This window comes from Carya illinoinensis, chromosome 10 (genome assembly GCF_018687715.1).
Source record: "Carya illinoinensis cultivar Pawnee chromosome 10, C.illinoinensisPawnee_v1, whole genome shotgun sequence".
NCBI lineage: Eukaryota > Viridiplantae > Streptophyta > Magnoliopsida > Fagales > Juglandaceae > Carya > Carya illinoinensis.
In genome coordinates this window covers 12431531-12451082 of record NC_056761.1, presented here as the reverse complement: position 1 = coordinate 12451082, position 19552 = coordinate 12431531, and the positions used below count along the sequence as shown (strand labels likewise).

Here is a 19552-nt window from a genome sequence, read left to right as displayed (position 1 = left end):
TCAATTTTTGATTTTTTTTTTTGGTAAAATCTCTTTAAGATTGTAGTAATTCTCTTTATCATTAGCTAATATGCTTGAATTCAAATTGTGTGGCTAGTTGGAAGCCACTTCAGATAATCTAGATCGGGCCCACTGATCAGCTTAAAATTTTTTCTTCTAAGCGTAGAAGCTGTCAAAGTAATACAATGATAAGTCTAGGATCGTATTCCACAGGGACAAATGGTTATCAACGCATTTGTGAAATTTTCTTTGTGTAAAAGATGTATCGATTATGAAATATGAAAATAAATGTGAATCTATGTTCCTAAAATTACCAAAACCAAGAAACTTAGAGAAAGTGTGTAGCAAATGAATTAAACTTATAAGAAATAAAAGAACAAATACTTGGGATGCAATTTTCACCCACTGATTTGGAGATGGATTTATCTCTCTTTTCATCTTCTCTCAACCATGCTTCCATTCCTAAAAGTCATGGTTGGATAATATAGCAATGAATCCCAATTCTTAGCCTAATAAAACTACTTGACAGATTGTATAACAATTGTAAAATAGTGAAAGAAAGCCATCAAAATCTTGTTACTTGTTCAAGTATTAATTGTGCCTTTACGTCTACAACTAATCTAAACCAAGAATAAAGAACTTCAATCCTTTCTATATGTCAATTGAAATATTATCCAACAAGTTAATCATTTAAATCAAATAACAGTGAAAAAAATCCATTCCAAAACAGTCATAGGTTACTCATGAATCCCAAGTCTAAAATCTAGTCTATCATCTCTAAATTAGTAAAATGCTAAAAAATGATGAATCCTAACATTTCAAGTTATTGTAAGAAAATAAATGCAAAATAAATAAAACAAGCCAAAGGAACCAAAATCTGGAAATCACTAAGAGCTAAGAAGAAGCAACAACCAGCCGAATGAAAACAGAAGATAAAAATAAAAATGCAGCCGTCGTCCGCCCAAGTCTAGAACGAAAATGTCAGCGGCATGAAAAAATAACCAGTTAAGAGATAAAATAAGAACTGAGAAAGAAATAACTAGGAAAGAAAAGCCAAAGAAAATAAAAAAATCAAAATAAATCCAAAAAGAGTGAGGGAGAGCTACGTCTACTCAAAACTAAAAAAAAACAAAAGAAACTCCAAAAGCAATGGAAACCGACCCCCAGCCGAGGATCAAATCTTGTCCAACCAAAACGTAAAAAAAAACAAAAGAAAAGAAAAGAAACAGCTTGCGCCCAGCTACACGAAAAGCAAGAATGAAATAAAACCAAGGATTCTGCTACCGCTTGCTCTAAAACGAAAAAGAAAGAATGAATGTAAAAGCCAAAACCAGCTGCCCTGTGTCTGAACGAGAAAAAAGGAAAAAATAAAAACTAAAGATTAAGCTACTCCTACTGAAGGTCTTCAACGAAAAGCCAAAAAAAATAAATGTAAAGTAAAGTAAAATAAGACAAAACAAGCAGCCTAGGGTCTGAACGAGAAGTCCAAAAAATAAAACTCTGCACTCCCCACCTCTTCTGCGTCTTACTCTTTTCTCTACAGGTCCCTTCGGCGTGAAATTCTTCCTGCGTGCTCCTGCGTGATTGGCTGTCCTCTACTGCATCATAAGAGTGCCTCCCGGTTCAAGCTGCTGCTTTTCCAAGTGTGTTGTTGGCCAGCTTTGATTGCTTAATTCCAAAATTACCCTACATTATTAGAGTTAATATTTCAGCATACAAGGGTAAATTGGAAAAATCAACTTTGGTGTGTCTTAACAATATGAGTTTGCCAGCTACATTTCAAACTTTTTAAGCACAAAAATATTAGAGTTTATCAATTTACTCAAGTATCATAATTTACTACATAATTGAGTACTTAAATCATTTTTGGTTAAACAATTCATTTACTTAAGTAACTTAATTATGTAGTTTCATCACTTCATCACCCACCATGAGATGTTTTCCAAATAAACTTACCTTTTAAGCAGTCCAATTGGATATGGGTTGTCAAAAGGTAGCCTAGATGTTTTGGATCCACCATAATTCCCATTGTTAACTAGGGGTGCGGACTAGATGGGGTACCCCCATCTTGCACCCCACCCCTAGTATATGGGAGGGGGTGGGGAGGGCGGTTTTGCCCCATGGACTCTGCTCTCACTCCCTGTGGGCAGGGCACCTCGTCCCTATGCTGGTGGTGGACTAGCCCCCTACTCCGTCCCCCCCTCCCCAACTAGACATAAAATACTAATCAGCAACCTAGATTCATAATTAACCACCAACGATACAAAATGTCAAAAACAATTGTCGATTTGGCCATGGCTTAATGAACAAGACCACTGAACCAATTAACAAAAACCAACCAGAGAGAAAGATATATTGGCAGGGGTCGACAAAGAGAGCGACCACAATGGCAACAACGACACCATAAAACCAGAGAGAGAGAGAGAGAGAGAGAGAGAGAGAGAGAGAGAGAGAGAGAGAGAGAGAGAGAGAGAGAGAGAGAGAGAGAGAGAGAGGACTAAGGAAAATCTAGGGTTCATTTTTATTGAGAGCCCTATTTTAAAATGAGGCCATTTTGGACGTTTTTCCTAAAACGAGGTCATTTTATTAAATAAAATAATTTTTTTAATGATATATGAAGCAGACTGACAAGGCCCAATGTGGGCGACTCGAGCCTAGCCCTGGCCTTGTCCTCACGTCTATGCTTAGTAGATGGCAAAGGCCCGCACCCTGCATCTGACGGTTAGGGTCGTCCTATCACCCAGGTGGAGGGCAAGTAGACATGGTGCGGGGCCCATCACCCACCCCTATGCTAACTACATTTTCTTGTTAGCAATACACGAAACTAAATTTATGTAACCTAGAAGTGTTAAATCTGTTGAACCAAAATAAAGTTTCTACATTTTTTCCTAAACAAAATCAGGTCTTTTATGAGTCTTATAAGGAACTACTTGTGAATTTAATTTGAATTTGATGTCGTATTAATGATTAAGTTTTAGTGTAATAGAGTGTAGGTCTTTAGATATGACTAATAAATCAGTCAATTATGTGTCAATCTAGATCATTCATATAATTGGCTTATTTTTTCTCGTTTAAATATAGAGTATCCTTAATTATTGTAATAGTAAATGATGAAGCTTTATCATTTTAAAAAGTTTGATTAGTTTGGTTTGGTTACACAAAATTAACCAAACCAAACTATCTTATCTTATCTCATTTTATATAATCATTATAACTTTTTTAAATTTTTACATAAAATATAATAAATAATTTAATTTTTTTTAAACGTCAAAACAAAATTACGTTTGTTTTAGAAATGAAATGAAATGAGATGAGTTGATATTAAAGTTAAAAGTTAAATAAAATATTATTAGAATATATTGTTTTAATGTTATTTTTGTATTGAAATTTAAAAAAGTTGAATTGTTTACTTTGTTTTGTATGAAAATTTGAAAAAGTTGTAATGATTAAGTAAGATGAGATGAGATGTTTTATGAAAGTGAATAAGGCTTAATATAAAAAAATTATAACATAATAATATATTATTTAACTTTTAACTAAATATCTCATCTCATTTTATCTGAACTGTATAACTAAATAAGGCCTTAATAATTGTATCATTTGTATTAGTATATGAAAGATTAGTATTAGTACAGGTTTGGTAAATGAGAATTCTCATTTTAAATTCAAAATTTTCATATTATCATTATAATTTTTTTAAATTTTCACACAAAATATAATAAATCATTCAACTTTTTCAAATCTCAATTTAATTTTTTTAAATTTTAAAATAATAAAGCTCAAAAATAATATTTTAAATTCTCGTAGTAAAAAAAAAAAAAAAAAAAAAAGGTAGCTCGTTAAAAAGCGACACAGCACCAATCTCACGAACACGGAACATCGCATGAGACATTACTCTGGTCCCTCGTAACTCTCACACTTCCTAAAAGGAAAAAAATTTGCATCATCGTTATCGTCGTCAAGCCTTTTCTCTCTCGGACAACCATGCAGGCACTCCAATCCCCGACCCTGCATCCCTCTCCTCTCGGCTCAATTCGTAAGAACTCCTCCCATCTCCTCACCAGGCGCCGCCTCTCCATCAATGCAGCGTCGTCCCAGCCCACAGTCTCGGCGCCGAAACGCGAGAAGGACCCCAAGAAGCGGGTAGTGATCACCGGGACGGGCTTGGTCTCCGTGTTCGGAAACGACGTCGATGAGTATTACAACAGGCTTCTCGAGGGCGAGAGTGGGATCGGCCCCATAGACCGGTTCGATGCCTCCAAGTTCCCCACCCGGTTCGCCGGTCAGATCCGTGGGTTCTGCTCCGAGGGCTACATAGATGGAAAGAATGACCGTCGCCTCGACGATTGCATCAGGTACTGCATTGTTGCTGGCAAGAAGGCGCTCGAGGATGCTGATCTCGGCGGCGACAAGCTCTCTAAGGTTCATTGTTACTTGTCTCCGATTCTTATGCTACGCTTTATTTTACTTTTTTCTTTTTAAGTGAACCATTGGCATTCATATTAATAGAACCAATAACAAAGTTAATACCATACAATTACAAATTGGAATCAAGCATGACCCGTGAATGAATAAAATTTGGACATTTATGAAGTATCATTCACAAAGCAAGCATGCCTTACGACTAAATAAGCTGCTTCATTTCCTTGTCGACCTACATGAACTACTTCATACGCTGCAAATTAAGAAAGGTGACTTTGAATTTCAGAAATCAGATTCCCTTGTCTTGAAAAGTTTGGCTCGTGTCAACCAATATTCTCAGTAACTGACAATCCTTCCCAAAATAAACTTGAGAAACCTAAAGTCAATATCATTTGAAGACCACTTAAGGCAGCCAAAGCCTCTATATCATCCACTTCAAACAGCCCAAATTCCTTCCGACTCAAAGCAAATAAAACATTACCTTTTTCATTCCTTAAAATAGCCCCAATACCCGTAAAGTTAGAATATCGAAACAAAGCACCATCAAAATTGAGCTTTACCATACCTGGAGTAGGAGGCTTCCAAGAGAGCACAAACTCTTTCTGTACAACCAACTGGGATTGTTTAACAGTAATGTAACTCTCAACATATGCTAAACAATCATCAACAACCTCTTGCAGTACACAAGTAGAATTCTGAAATAATTTCAAGTTCCTAAACTTCCAAACTCCCCACGAAATAGTAATAAAAATAGGAACTACAATTACATCAAGTTGCATTAATTCCCAAACTCCATCTATATAACAAACAGCAGCCTCCAAACAAGATAAAACTGGCCACACCTTTCGTACATCCGGACAGCTACAAAAAACATGGTAGCAATCCTCCTCAGCTAAGTGACAATGAGGACAACCCGCAGTTGAAAGAATATCCCTTTCATTATATTCATTTTGGTAGAAAGACTATCCATACAAGCTCGCCATCCAAAGTTTTTAACCTTATTTGGAAGGCCTAGTTTGTTTCCGTAGATGAGATGAGAAAAGTTGAGATGAAAGTTGAAAATTGAATAAAATATTGTTAGAATATATATATTTTTTAATATTATTTTTGTTTTGGAATTTGAAAAAATTGAATTGTTTATTTTATTTTGTATGAGAATTTGGAAAAAGTGTAATGATTAGATGAGATGAGATGAAATGATTTGAAAAGAGTTGGAGGTCTTAGATTCCAAAACTGATGCCAAACTATGGAAGATCCATTTGAGTGAGAATTTTCAGCCCCAACAGTAGAATCAAACAAATTCAAGGCTAAATGATACCCTGACTTTACTGAACATACACCATTCTTTGTGCCACTCTACACAAGTTTATCATCATACTCTTGAAAATCTAGGAAGCTGAATAATTGCACTCGCAACAGTAGGAGGAAAAAAAGCTTTAATTCAATCCCCATTCCAAGTACTGTGATCCAAATTCATAAGCAAATTCACCTTAGAATCATCTTGTAAAACATAGTTAGGGGTTAGAGTCTGAGGTAACTAAAAGATCGGGACCCATTTATCATGAAGGATTCGGACTTTGCCACCCCTCCCTATCCGCCAAGTGCACCCATTCTACAAATGAGGCTTAGCAGCACAAATAATTCACCATACATAAGTGGACCTCCTATTTACATTAGATTGTAAAAAATATGTGGTAGGAAAATACTTAGCTTTGAAAACTCAATAAAGTGATGAATGAGGGTTTTGAATCAACCGCCATCCTTGTTTAGCAAGCAAAGCTAAGTTAAACAGCTCAAGGTTCTTAAAACCCATACCTCCTCTGATCTTTGAAGAACACAATTTTTTCCATCTAATCCAATGCATCTTACATTCAGTCCATTGTTGTCCCCACCAGAATTTTCCCCTTCTAACTCCATACAAACAATTTGGGTAACAAAAAACAGCTCAGAGTATAGGTTGGCAATGCTTGCCCAACTTGTTGATGTGCATGTAACGTTTATGTATGTGCATTTATCATGCTTGAGATCCTTTTTTGAAAAAAGCTTGAGATCGGATAAATAATTCCCACTTATTTTTTACCTGATTGCAAATGTAACTTTGTACGTGACATCAATTGATCCTATATAGTTGGGTTGAATATTTCTAGATTGTCGATGTAAGACAATCAATAACTTACCTGTTTTTCCCTTTTCTCAAAAGTCTCATGTTTTTTGTGTGCCCCTCGGAATGATGTTGGAAGTTATGCTGCCTACAACATTGTCCCTCCCTAAAATTTGGAGGTTTGGATATTGTGAACCAAGCACATATATACATATATTTATTTATTTATATAATTAGCCTCAGGTTCAAGGGATTGCATATTTAGGATAATGGTGGTGCAGCTTTTTGACTGATGAGATTACATATACACAATGAGTATGCATATCCGGCAATAAGAATCACTTGTGATGCTGTGTCATGTCTCTAGATGACAGTTTGTCGCTATAGATTTTAATAATTTTCAGGATTTACTTGTATCTATTTCTTCGTCTTAGCTAGGTGGTTTCTCTTGTATAGACCCTATGAACTTGGGCTTCACCTAGTCTTCTATTGATATTAATAAATTTTTTACTTATATATAAAAAAACAACAGTTGCTCCTTTTGCTCTATTTGCGAAATGATGAGATGAATTTTCCTTATGCTAGTAAAATAACATATTTAAGTGCATCAAATGTTTAATCCTTAATTTCAGCTGAATCTCTCTAGTCTATAATATTAGTCTGAGACAATTTCATATATATATATATATATTTTAAATTTCTATCAAGCATTCAACCTTGCCTTTAAAAGGTTAAATCTTCATGCATTTTACAAGATTAGCTCAGTGTTCCTTTGCCTTGATTTTCTTCTTAGTTTCAGCCATATGTTTGACTCATTTTGATTGGTGATACTTGCTGCAGATTGATAAGGAGCGGGCTGGGGTGCTTGTGGGAACAGGGATGGGTGGTCTTACAGCCTTTTCTAATGGTGTTGAGTCTTTAATAGAGAAAGGTCACAGGAAAATAACCCCTTTCTTCATTCCCTATGCTATAACCAACATGGCGTCTGCATTGCTTGCAATTGATATAGGCTTCATGGGCCCAAATTACTCAATTTCGACAGCTTGTGCCACCTCCAATTATTGCTTCTATGCAGCTGCAAATCATATCCGTCAGGGTGAGGCTGACCTGATGATTGCAGGTGGGACTGAAGCCGCCATTATTCCCATTGGACTGGGTGGTTTTGTTGCATGCAGAGCCTTATCTCAGAGGAACGATGATCCAAAAACTGCTTCAAGACCATGGGATAAAGGTCGAGATGGATTTGTCATGGGTGAAGGAGCTGGAGTATTGGTAAGCCTGCATCTCTTTCTATGCTAGTTGTGTATTAAGGGCGTAAGTGTACTTGACATACATTAGGCCTGCTGCCCGACATACGTAAACAAAATGAAACTCAAACCACAAAACGTAGATCTAGTTTGAAAATACAGATCTAGGTCTAGAACATAAAAAAACAAAATGGAAAACATGGATCTTTCTCGAAAGACCTGGAGGAGGAGGAGGAGGAGAAGAAGAAGAAGAGGAGGAGCAGTAGAAAAGGACAAGAAAGAGAAGAAAATGAGAATGGGAAGAAGATGGCTGGGACTGGGATGCCCCCCACCCCTAACATATGTAACAAAAGACAGAAATTAAATTGACTAGTTGACAACTATGGCTTTCTGGTATGCTTTTAGACTGGTCCATATGGGGGGAATCCAATTGGGTTGGGAATGCCAACCATCTAACAGACGAAGGTGCAATAATTGTGGGTGCTTCAGAGCAGAATTATCGCAGGTTCTCCTGGGTAATTAGTGTAGGTGATGACCTACTTGCAATTAACATTGGTGTCCCATCAGAAATTGCGTGCATATTTTTCCTCTAATTTTAATTGATTAAATGTTAATAATCTTGCTTTGTATGATGGTTGTAGTGATGTGTAATTTTTCTATATGAATTAGATGATTATAAGTGTAAAGCGAGATTTTCATGACAGATAATGGAGAGCTTGGAACATGCAATGAAACGAGGTGCACCAATTATCGCTGAGTATTTAGGAGGTGCCGTTAATTGTGATGCTTATCATATGACTGATCCAAGAGCAGATGGACTTGGTGTGTCCTCATGCATTGAGAGCAGCCTTGAAGATGCCGGTGTGTCACCTGAGGAGGTATTCTTATTTTTCCAGATCAATCTTTCAGCTGTATGGTGCTCTTTTTCTTTTTAGTTATTGATTAAAACATAGGATATTTGTTCGTGCTATCTTTCTTGTCTCAAAATTCACTTCCATAATTACTCTTTTCATCACCATATGCTCTCTCTCTCTCTCTCTCTCTCTCTCTCTCTCTCTCTCTCACACACACACACACACACACACACACACATTTTTTTTATAAGTAATATGATATTTCATTGATAAAAGGATAGGCATTGCCCAAGTACACTAGAGGTATACAAAAGCATACACCTTTTTAGGAACTAGTAACCGTTACAAGGAAATCATGAAAACTAAGCCCATTTAAATCCAACGCAATAGCCCACAAAAACAAAGTCTTCCAAAAGAAACTCCTAAACTCTTCCAAGGAACGTTCATGATCCTCAAATAGTCTCTCATTGCGTTCACTCCAAATACGCCAAAGAATACAAATAGGGGCCATTTTCCAAACAGTTGCAATCTGTGGTGTCCCAGTGATACCTCTCCAGCATGCCAGAAGATCAACCACCCGGCCTGGCATCACCCCCGCACGCACACACACACACAAACCTCTTTTCTGATTTGTTTACTTCTGTTTGTGCATGCATATGTGCTCCCTTTTCTTTATATATCTAGTGGCCACTGCCTTTAATTTACTCTAATTTCTTCTATTTCATCTGTCTTCCATTATGGGGTAAACCTTTCTTTGCCATGTATTCAGACTTAAGCTTACCATCTTTAAGAAATAAGCAAGAACTAGAACTGCTAATATATTTACAAATGGACAAAATTTATGGGAGTTGCTAAATTTATACAATTTGTTATCTCAAGTTTAAACTCGTCAAGTTTGGTTCATGGGGAATACGGCTTATTTGAAATATTTGGTAATGGTGGAGAATGATCTAGTACTTACAAGATCCCAAATTGTTGGAATCAGGAACTGTCACTGATGTTGCCCATAGTCTAAAAGAGGATGGATGAAGTACAAACACTTTTGGAGGAGACTCTGATTGTAGTTGTAATAATTTTAAGTGGAAATTCATTGGCATTATTAAGAGACTGTATGCTCTGTAGTGAACCTGTCTAAACAAATATATTGGAAATAGATGGTGGCAAGACAGGAGGGCTCTGAACATCCATCTGTAAGAAGTTAATTAGTACCATTGGGGAAAAAGTCAAAGACAGTTTGTCCATTGGTGATTAGAACTAATAATTCATGAGTGCTTTACCAAGCACTCATATGGATCAAATTAAGGGTGTTGCAAGGAGAAGGGAAGCCAGGAAGGACTACTGTTGGTGTGAAGTGGCATGATGATGGCCTTAGATAGAGTATAATGGTGCGAAACATCTTTCTAGCTGAGCCAAAAGATGGCCATAAAGTTTTGTTGTTTTGATGTTATTTTTAAGTGCTGTAACGCCCTTTCCATTTTTTGAGTTCGAAAGGTTGGGCTGTTACTGCACAGTAACACATCATATCCACTCATATTTGGTAATGTGTGACTTCTACTTGAAAATGACATCACAAAGCCCTTCTATGACATGTTGCTTTCTGTTTGAAAGTATAAAAAGTAAGTAAAAATCATTATGCATATTTGTCATTGACATTTATAACTCATCAGCAGCCTATGATTGAGATGGAATGGACTAACATAATGCTAAGTACTTTTGAACCATCTGACGAATTTAATTTGCTGATATGACATAAATGGTATATATAATGGACTCCCTAAAAAGGGAGAATTAATTTTTTGTTCCTTTTTTTTTTTTTTTTTTTTTTTACAATTTTTCAGGTTAACTACATAAATGCACATGCAACTTCCACTCTTGCGGGTGACCTAGCTGAGATAAATGCCATAAAAAAAGTTTTCAAGAATACTTCAGAGATCAAAATCAATGCCACCAAGGTATTCTTTCTCCAAGTGCATGCTTTAATTTCCGTTTTTTTCAAATTTAAGCTGGTTATCTGTTGATTTTCCTTTCCGTTATCTGAATCTTGGTCTTTTGTTGTGTTCATTCTGTTGCAGTCAATGATTGGACATTGCCTTGGTGCTGCTGGGGGTTTGGAAGCCATCGCAACTGTCAAAGCCATAACAACAGGATGGCTGCATCCTAGCATAAATCAATTTGTATGTCCTACTTTCTATCGACACTTGCTTTGGAGAATGTCATTAGAATTAATTTGTGAAACACAGATTCAACACATTCCATGGCATCAGCCAGTTTTGATTCTTATGTTTGCCTTTGATATTTGATTGGGAATGAATTATTGAGATGGAATATGTGGTTAATGTGGTGGTATAGTGCTGAATGGAACAGGAGGTTGCAGTCACTGCAGATGTAACTAATTGAACAGTGTTATTATTATTTTTTTAAACTTTTTTACAAGTAACATTACAAATCATTGTCTTTGTTGTTGGGAACCAGGGTACAAACTGCAAGTGTTTGAGATTTGTTTAAAAAAAACATTGAAGAAATGAAAGTAACGCTGAATCTTATGGTTGTGAAAATTATACTTCCTTCTGGTCTATTTTTACGACCAATAAAGTATTGCTTAATTATAAATTTTGCCACTACACTGGTTCTATCGGTATCTTTAAAGGTTAGGATTATGCATAATACGATGAGTGAGGTGTTTTCTTTGATGGATGCAGAATCCAGAGCCTTCAGTTGAGTTCAACACTGTTGCAAGTAAAAAGCAGCAGCATGAAGTGAATGTTGGTAAGATGCTCAAACCTTTAAACACCATAGCATTTTCATTTCCTATTGCTCAGGAAGCCCTAGCATTGAAGATTTAATTACTCACTAGTGTCTCATGATTTCAGCCATTTCAAATTCATTTGGATTTGGTGGACACAACTCCGTCGTAGCCTTTTCAGCATTCAGACCTTGATCATCCAGCCATTCTGGATTTCTTGTAGGAGATGAGGCAGGCTTATTCTCGATTGTGGCTGTTTGTTAGTGAGTTCACTGTATGCTTATCAAGCCATTGTAATTTTTTTTCTTAATAATTTTGTGTTGGATTCTAGCTTAGGTAATCTGTGACGTCTTTACTTTGGAACAATTCCCTCTATTGGGCTAGTGGTGTGTCAAGGGCATATTCAGTTTTAAATTGCGCATTCAGCAGAGAAAAATAAAACAAAATAAAATTGCCACCTTCTGCTTATGCATCAGTCTTATAATCTCTCTCCCATTTATTGGAATGTAGATAACTAAAATTTCACAAAATGGACTGAAAATACAGCTTACAACCAGGCGGCACAAAGTTTCTAAATGGTTGAAGCCTAACCTAGTGGTTCCTCTTTGGATGCAGAGGCCGGTGGTGCCATTAGAGTTGCATTAAATGTATTTAATGGCATGGAAACCTGGGGTTCAACTGTGCCCTCATGTAACCTACACAACTTGGAATTTTGGTAACTTTTATGCAACGGGAAGCCTTGCTAGTAACTGTGATTATAGGTTTACACATTCTTAGAGCATGTAGTCGTGTGGTCAGAAGTGTGTGTGAGTGTGTGACTCATTGTTGTTTATCAATTAAGGATTTCTTGCATTCTTAGAGGATGCTCTCAGATCCTTTGCCATCAGATCAAAGTCGTACCTGATGATGGAGGTAAATGGTTCTATATCCATTTAGACTAAAAAATACTAGTTTTTTTTTAACTAGATAGCAAATTTATTTCGTATTTTTTTCATTCCATTTTTTATATTATTAAATAATTTTTAAAAAAATTCACAATATCACTAAAATATACTTTTTTTAATCATTAAGTAAAAATAAATAAATAAATTAAGATCTAATCGGATCCATTTGTTGGAGAGCATAGCATTTTTGTATGGAAAACACTAAGGCCACCATTGGTGGCTCTTGCTGCGGGCTACCGCTGTCTATTTTTTATTTTTATTTTTATTTTCTTAATGATTAAGAAAAAACTGTTTAATATTATTATAAAGTATTAAAAAAATGATTTGAAAAAAAAAAAAAATTTTGCCTAACGGTCTTTTTTGCCTGCGGGAGACACCAGCGATGCCTCTAGTACCGTCTTTTTTGTATTAGGTTTGTCTCGCCAATCAAACTTATTGATATGTTGCATTTAAAATACCATCTATGTCACATCAATAAAAAAATGAAGATGATCAATTCGAAATAAACAAAAAAAAATAAAAAAAAAATTACCTTAATTAAATCGATAAGCAATATCATGTTGAAATGAAAAGCCACATAAATCCACTTAAACCACCACTCTTTTTTTAATGTAACCACTAAATGATTAGAAATGTCACTTAAACTAAAAAATAACTACTAAAATGATCAAATAAATTGTTCAACACGATTTTAATAATTAAGGGCTTAAAATATATCAGAATATTTATGAATAATAATTAAATAGTTTGAATTAAAATATTTTATTAAATTTAAAAAAATGAGAAAAAAATTTAATAAAAATATTATAAAGTTAAAAAATTATTTGAATATAGTTTTTTAATATATTTTTTGTTTTTAAATCTGAAAAAATTATATTATTTCTTAAAATTTATTTGAAAGTTTGAAAAATTTGTAATAATTATATAATAAATAGATTAAAAAATGAAATATGAAAAATGAAAAATATTGTAATTGAGTAGTTTTTTAGAATACTTTCGTTTTCAAAATAAATAATAATAATTTGGAATAAACTGGAATCTTGGATAATTTCCGAAAAGGAAAAAATCCATAAGCCAAAAAAAAAAAAAAGAATAACAAAATAAAAAAGAACATTTACTTATAAAAAAAAAAAAAAACATGGCATTAGCACCGTTATTTATCTATCAAATCTACGGAGGAAAAGAGAGAGTACGCAGGCTGACACAGACGCACATCCAGACTCGTTGGCCTAAAAAAATATCGAAAGGTTCGCGCCAAAATGTAGGAAACGACCGTTCGTTTCCCGCCAAAAGTACCCTCTTAGGGTATCTCTAGTCTGTTTCGCGACTGCTCTCTCTCTCTCTCTCTCTCTCTCTCTCACTCAGAAGCAGAAGCAGAAGCAGGGAGCTGTAGGAAAAAAGAAAAGACGGAGAAATGGACATCAGCGACGAACTGAGGGCAGCTCACAAGCGAGAGTTCATGGAATTCTTGGATCAAGATGTGCGTCTCTCCAAAACCCCTCTCCCTCCCTCCTTCTCTCTCGTATTGTGCTTTTGGGATTTTCACTCTGTTTTTTGGTCCGCTAATTTCATGATGATGGTGACGATCAGGTGGGGAAGGGGATATACATGGACGAGATCAAGGCCATGATAAACCATAAGCGCCGCCGTCTCATCGTCAACATCTCTGATCTCCACTCCTTCCGTGATTTGGGCATCAGGTAACGCTCACAAATAGTCCAGTACACAAAATATCTCGCGATTCCTTTTGTTCGGCTCCTGTAATTGGGGGATGCTCAACCTCGATTACGCCAAATCTGGGTTGCTACTTCTTAGGGAGGAAAAAAAAGAAATTGTTTTTCCTTAAACACAAAAGAGTTGACAAGTTTTGATGTATCGGCTCTTTTAGATGTTTGACGGGTTTTGAGTTAAGAGCTTTGAGGCTTTGGCAAACAGATGGAGCACTAATCGCGTTTTGGTTGCTAAGGAAACTCATTTGAGTCATATGTTGGGCGATGTCGGTTACCTTCCGCCGTGAACACGGCGATAACTCATGCTTTGGGTCTTTGAATTAGCTTTTTTCCTTTTCGTTTTAGAGAACATATACGAAAAGTTAACTATAAATTTTATCGGTTAGTTTCTAAACCATATATATAAATTCTTAGTCAACTTTCGTCTCGTGTAGCTGAGAGCGAACTGTTTTCTTCTTGGGTCCAAAAGTGTAAAACTCAGATGCTCATATTCTTTTTCCGTCCCCATCCCTACGTTTCAAATTGATTTCCCTGTTGATTGAAAAAATGGTTTCCCTGTTTTGATATTCAGGATTCTCAAGAACCCGAGTGAATACATGCAATCCTTCTGCGATGCCGTCACTGATGCTGCCAAATCTATTGATCCGAAGTACTTGAAGGAAGCAGAGCAAGTTCTTGTGGGGTTTGAAGGCCCTTTTGTATCTCGCCGTGTCACACCGAGAGAACTTCTTTCTGAATTCATTGGCTCTCTGGTCTGTGTGGAGGGCATTGTCACCAAATGTACTGTATTCTTTTAACCATTCTAAATTTTCGTGCATATTTGATCAAATCGCTTGTAACACATATGGTCTATGACATTAGAATTAGCAATTCAGGTGGTCCCTCGCCATTTTTTTTACAATTTTCTAGATTTGGATAAATCTAATTTGGTATGTTACTCGTGTATAGGTTCTCTTGTGAGGCCAAAGGTTGTAAAAAGTGTTCACTTCTGCCCCACAACAGGAAACTTTACCGCTCGTGAATATCGAGACATTGCATCTAATATGGGCTTGCCCACAGGGTCTGTGTATCCTACAAGGGTAATGTCAAGTCGTTTGCTTTTGTAATTTTGTGTGTATCAGAGAATGACCTTTCTAATAAAAAATTCTGCCTCAGGATGACAAAGGCAATTTATTGGTGACTGAATATGGACTGTGCAAGTACAAAGATCATCAAACCTTATCAATGCAAGAAGTACCTGAGAATTCTGCTCCTGGTCAGCTTCCAAGGACTGTGGATGTCATCGTTGAGGATGACCTGGTTGATTCATGCAAGCCTGGAGATCGTGTGGGTATTGTAGGGATATATAAAGCTCTTCCTGGAAGAAGCAAGGGAAGTGTAAATGGAGTATTCAGGTAGTTCGGGTGTCCTCAACGTTATTTCCTTGCTCTTTGAAAATATGGTTTCTTCAAGTTGAGTGTGATTTGATGGTCTTGTCGTGTAGGACTGTTCTGGTTGCTAACAATGTTTATCTGCTCAACAAGGAGGCAAATGCTCCAATTTATAGTCCTGAAGATCTAAAAAATATTAAAAAAATAGCTGAGAGAGATGATGCATTTGACCTACTTGGTAATTCACTTGCCCCTTCTATATATGGGCATTCATGGATAAAGAAAGCAGTGATTTTATTGATGCTTGGTGGAGTAGAAAAGAACTTAAAGAATGGAACTCACTTACGAGGGTGAGTTGTATCTTTTTCCCTAATATTATATAGCAATCATATGCAAATTTACATTGCTCCCTTCCCTTCTGGAATTCTCCCTGCAATAAGAATTGCATTGAGTACTACTAAACCGACGAATCATTTCTTTTAGTGACATTAACATGATGATGGTTGGTGATCCTTCTGTCGCAAAGTCTCAACTTCTGAGAGCAATTATTAATATTGCTCCCTTGGCCATATCAACCACTGGTCGGGGTTCTTCTGGCGTTGGCTTGACTGCTGCAGTTACTTCAGATCAAGAAACAGGTAGAGTGTCTAACTTGCTCTAGCATTAAGCATTCAATGGTATTTTTTCTTATTCAGGTTAGGAATTTACCAGTGGTTTTGATCAGGAGAAAGAAGGTTAGAAGCTGGTGCAATGGTTCTTGCTGATCGAGGCGTTGTCTGCATTGACGAGTTTGACAAGATGAATGATCAAGATCGTGTTGCTATACATGAAGTCATGGAGCAGCAGACTGTAACTATTGCCAAAGCTGGTATTCATGCATCACTGAATGCTCGATGTAGTGTGGTCGCTGCCGCAAATCCCATATATGGAACTGTAAGTAGTAAATTTGATAGTAATTGTGGTGCAGTTACCCACAAATGTTAGGCCATTGATAACTTGATTTTGTGCAATGTACTGAATGGCTGCACAGTATGATCGTTCATTGACTCCAACAAAGAATATCGGACTCCCAGACTCCTTGCTATCTCGTTTTGATTTACTCTTCATAGTACTGGATCAAATGGATCCTGATATTGATCGTCAAATCACAGAGCATGTCTTGCGCATGCACCGTTTTCGTTCAGCAATTGATGGAGGTATGCTGAGAAGGCTCTCGTGCTTAGAAGACTAGTGACCTCTATGAATGAGACTGATGAGTTAAATTGTAGGTGAGGCGACAATTGATGGGAGCTTGAGGTATGGAAGAGAAGATGAAGCTGATACTGACTCCGTTTTTGTCAAATACAACCGAATGCTACATGGGAAGAGAACAGAAAGGGGTCGAAAGCGTGATACCCTTACGATCAAGTTTCTTAAAAAGTACATTCATTATGCAAAGCATAGGATTCAGCCTGAGCTGACTGATGAGGTCACGATGCTTCATTCATTCCTTTATTTCCACCTTGATGTCCCCAGTACCGTTCCTAACACCTTTCTTTACAGGCATCTGAACACATTGCAACAGCATATGCAGAGCTAAGAAATTCTGCTTCAACTACAAAGGTCAGTACATTATAATCCATCAGCAAAGATATTGAACAATTAAGCAATGGTTTTTCTCTTCACAAACGCATGATGCTTTCTGTAGACTGGAGGAACACTTCCAATGACTGCAAGAACCTTAGAAACAATAATACGCCTCTCAACTGCTCATGCCAAGTTGAAGTTGAGCAGAAAGGTACCTGGCTCTCTCTCTCTCTCTCTCTCTCTCTCTCTCTCTCTCTCTCTCTCTCTCTCTCTCTCTCTCTCTCTCTCTCTCTCTCTCGTCATTTATATGATAAGATACTGAAATGAGTCTTCTAATGTTCCTCAAATTATATCTGAAGCAACTGCATATACAGAGGTTTTATTTGATTCGACCTTTTGGTCTTACTTTTGGCTTACTTTATCCCCTTTTTATTTTGCTTCAGATGTTTGCTGGACACGATGTAAATTTTAAGCATTCATTTTTTTTCTGCTTTTTTGTCATAGTTCAGGATTAATGATGTTTTCTGGCAGGTTTCTAAGTCTGATGTTGAAGCTGCCCTGAAAGTTTTAAATTTTGCAATATATCACAAGGAATTGGCTGAAATGGAGGAGCGTGAGCAAGAAAGGGAAAGAGAATTGGAAAGAAAACGCAGGGCTGACCATCATCCTGGCGGAAATGATAGAGACCATCGTCCTGGAAAAAAAGATAGACCTGATAGTGGCACTTCTGATAAAGAAGGGTGAGTCAATAGGCTGTATTTTCTTTGCAGATACAGTACGTGCAAATTTCTCTCCAAAATTGGTCGCAGAAAAGACTTAAATGTTTGGCTTCTATTGAAATACTTTTTTTTTCATATTTATAATTACATACAAGGTTTGTCTGTAGATACATTTGCACGTATAAATAATCACAGCCTGTGGAGTTCTGGGTGCATAAACTCGTTATATGCAATCTATAAACTAATTTCTTTTATTTTGTTTCTGCAATAGTATTTCCCTCTGTTTTAAACATGGAAATGTGCTTTGTGGCCAATATGTGTATCTGAAACTTGTGACAACCAAGCCCATTTTATGTAAATGAAACTTGTGAGCCAAAAAGTTTTTAATTGTTTTTTTTCCGTAGATATATGTATAGTGATTCTTTCTTTGGTTCCCTTCGTTTTAGAAGTGACCGACTTTACATGATCAGTAGTTTATCTTTTTCATTAGTTTGACAAATTTTTCATGATCATTAATTGATTTCTCCTCCGCATTTTGGTTGCTTCGCATAGTCCTACAACTGATGCTATGGAAGTGGACGACCCTCCTGCAGCGGAATCTGCGGCTGATGTCTCTCGGGAAAGGTTGGCATCTATCAAACATCTCCGTTAGTGTATACTTGTCTTCCAATTATCTGTTTTGCTCTCGTTTAGTTTCTTTTAACATGAGTTCTTTCTTTCCCTTGCAACTCGCAGGATAGAAGCATTTAATTCTTTATTTGGTCAGCATATGAGGACAAACCGCTTGGATCTCATATCCATTGCAGATATAGAGAATGTCATCAACTCTGGAGCAGATGTCCGTTATTCCAGGACAGAAATCATAGCCCTGTTAGAGGTACCGTCCTATGCCTATGGCCAGCTTTCTTTATTTGAACACCTGGTAGAATTAAAAACTAATAAGTTTTCTTCAAACTTTGTTCAGAAACTTCAAGATGATAACAGAGTGATGATAGCGGATGGAATGGTGCATATGATATCATAAGTTTGTAATAAGAACATCAATCGCAAAACTCAGGCAGGTATCTGGTCAAATTTTTTCTAAATCAAGTCTAGATTGCTGGCATGTATCCGTTTCAACTTCTTTGAGTTCAATCATTTCACGAGCATATGCATGTTTCAACATGTTTGTATTTCTCATGTTTTTGTGATAAACACATTTTTCACTCCAACTAGTGGAGGGCGCTATTAAATATTACATTGGTAATCGGAGGTGTAATATATCCATTTGATTTTCAGGATTAAAGTGCAAAAACATCTATATGTGAATGGGGAGAAAAGTATTCCCACCTTTTATTTATTACATTTTACTTTTGGTTTACCTTTGTCTGAAATCGGGGAATGGTTGCCATAGTGTGATCATTTGGTAGATTAATCTTAACATATAGCGTACTTTTTGTGAAATTCCAGGGAGGCTGGAATGGGGAAGAAGCATGGTATACAGCTCCGGAGGAGAAACATGGCATGGAAGGGTTTCGTTTTTAGAACTCGTGTATCTACTCGGGCATAGGTCATGTCTTACAGCTGAATTTGAGACTGGAAAACGAATGTGAAATTGCATTAATTTAATTTAGTTTAACTTGTTCTTCACAGATTTCTCTTGTTCGTGGAAAGTATTGTTTATCATCCATTATTTTCTTTTTCTTTTGTTTTTATTTTCTTCCATATTAGAAATTAATGTACTTTTTTTTCGGTCAAGGTAATTTCATTGCGAAAGAAAAAGAAATATATGCGGTCTCAATAGAAGCCTCATTGTAAGCGAATAATTGGTCCAGTCTCGTGGTTAGCCGTTGCGAAGAACAATGTGTTGGGAGTAA

At 36.5% G+C, this 19552-nt stretch overlaps 2 protein-coding genes across 3 annotated transcripts; both read left to right on the top strand.

Moving 5' to 3' along the window:
• The first annotated feature begins 3870 nt into the window (after positions 1 to 3870).
• On the top strand, positions 3871 to 11835 carry LOC122279472 (3-oxoacyl-[acyl-carrier-protein] synthase I, chloroplastic-like). Its single transcript, XM_043090153.1, has 7 exons — positions 3871 to 4422; positions 7364 to 7795; positions 8475 to 8648; positions 10463 to 10576; positions 10697 to 10798; positions 11324 to 11390; positions 11495 to 11835. The coding sequence occupies exons 1-7, from the start codon at positions 3985 to 3987 to the stop codon at positions 11560 to 11562; spliced, it is 1395 nt and encodes a 464-aa protein (XP_042946087.1). The 5' UTR covers positions 3871 to 3984; the 3' UTR covers positions 11563 to 11835.
• Positions 11836 to 13619: 1784 nt separating this feature from the next.
• Positions 13620 to 19327, top strand: LOC122278046 (DNA replication licensing factor MCM3). 2 transcript variants are annotated; one of them, XM_043088115.1, is made up of 17 exons: positions 13620 to 13791; positions 13902 to 14011; positions 14613 to 14821; positions 14990 to 15120; positions 15197 to 15435; positions 15525 to 15761; positions 15895 to 16049; positions 16136 to 16344; positions 16442 to 16607; positions 16680 to 16879; positions 16954 to 17013; positions 17099 to 17188; positions 17509 to 17717; positions 18249 to 18320; positions 18432 to 18573; positions 18661 to 18757; positions 19146 to 19327. In XM_043088115.1, exons 1-16 carry the CDS (start codon positions 13726 to 13728, stop codon positions 18718 to 18720), a joined length of 2355 nt encoding a protein of 784 aa, XP_042944049.1. In that variant the 5' UTR covers positions 13620 to 13725; the 3' UTR covers positions 18721 to 18757; positions 19146 to 19327. The 2 variants fall into 2 exon arrangements, with proteins under 2 accessions (XP_042944049.1, XP_042944048.1); XM_043088114.1 differs by having other exon boundaries at positions 13621 to 13791; positions 18661 to 18753.
• The last annotated feature ends 225 nt before the right edge of the window (positions 19328 to 19552 follow it).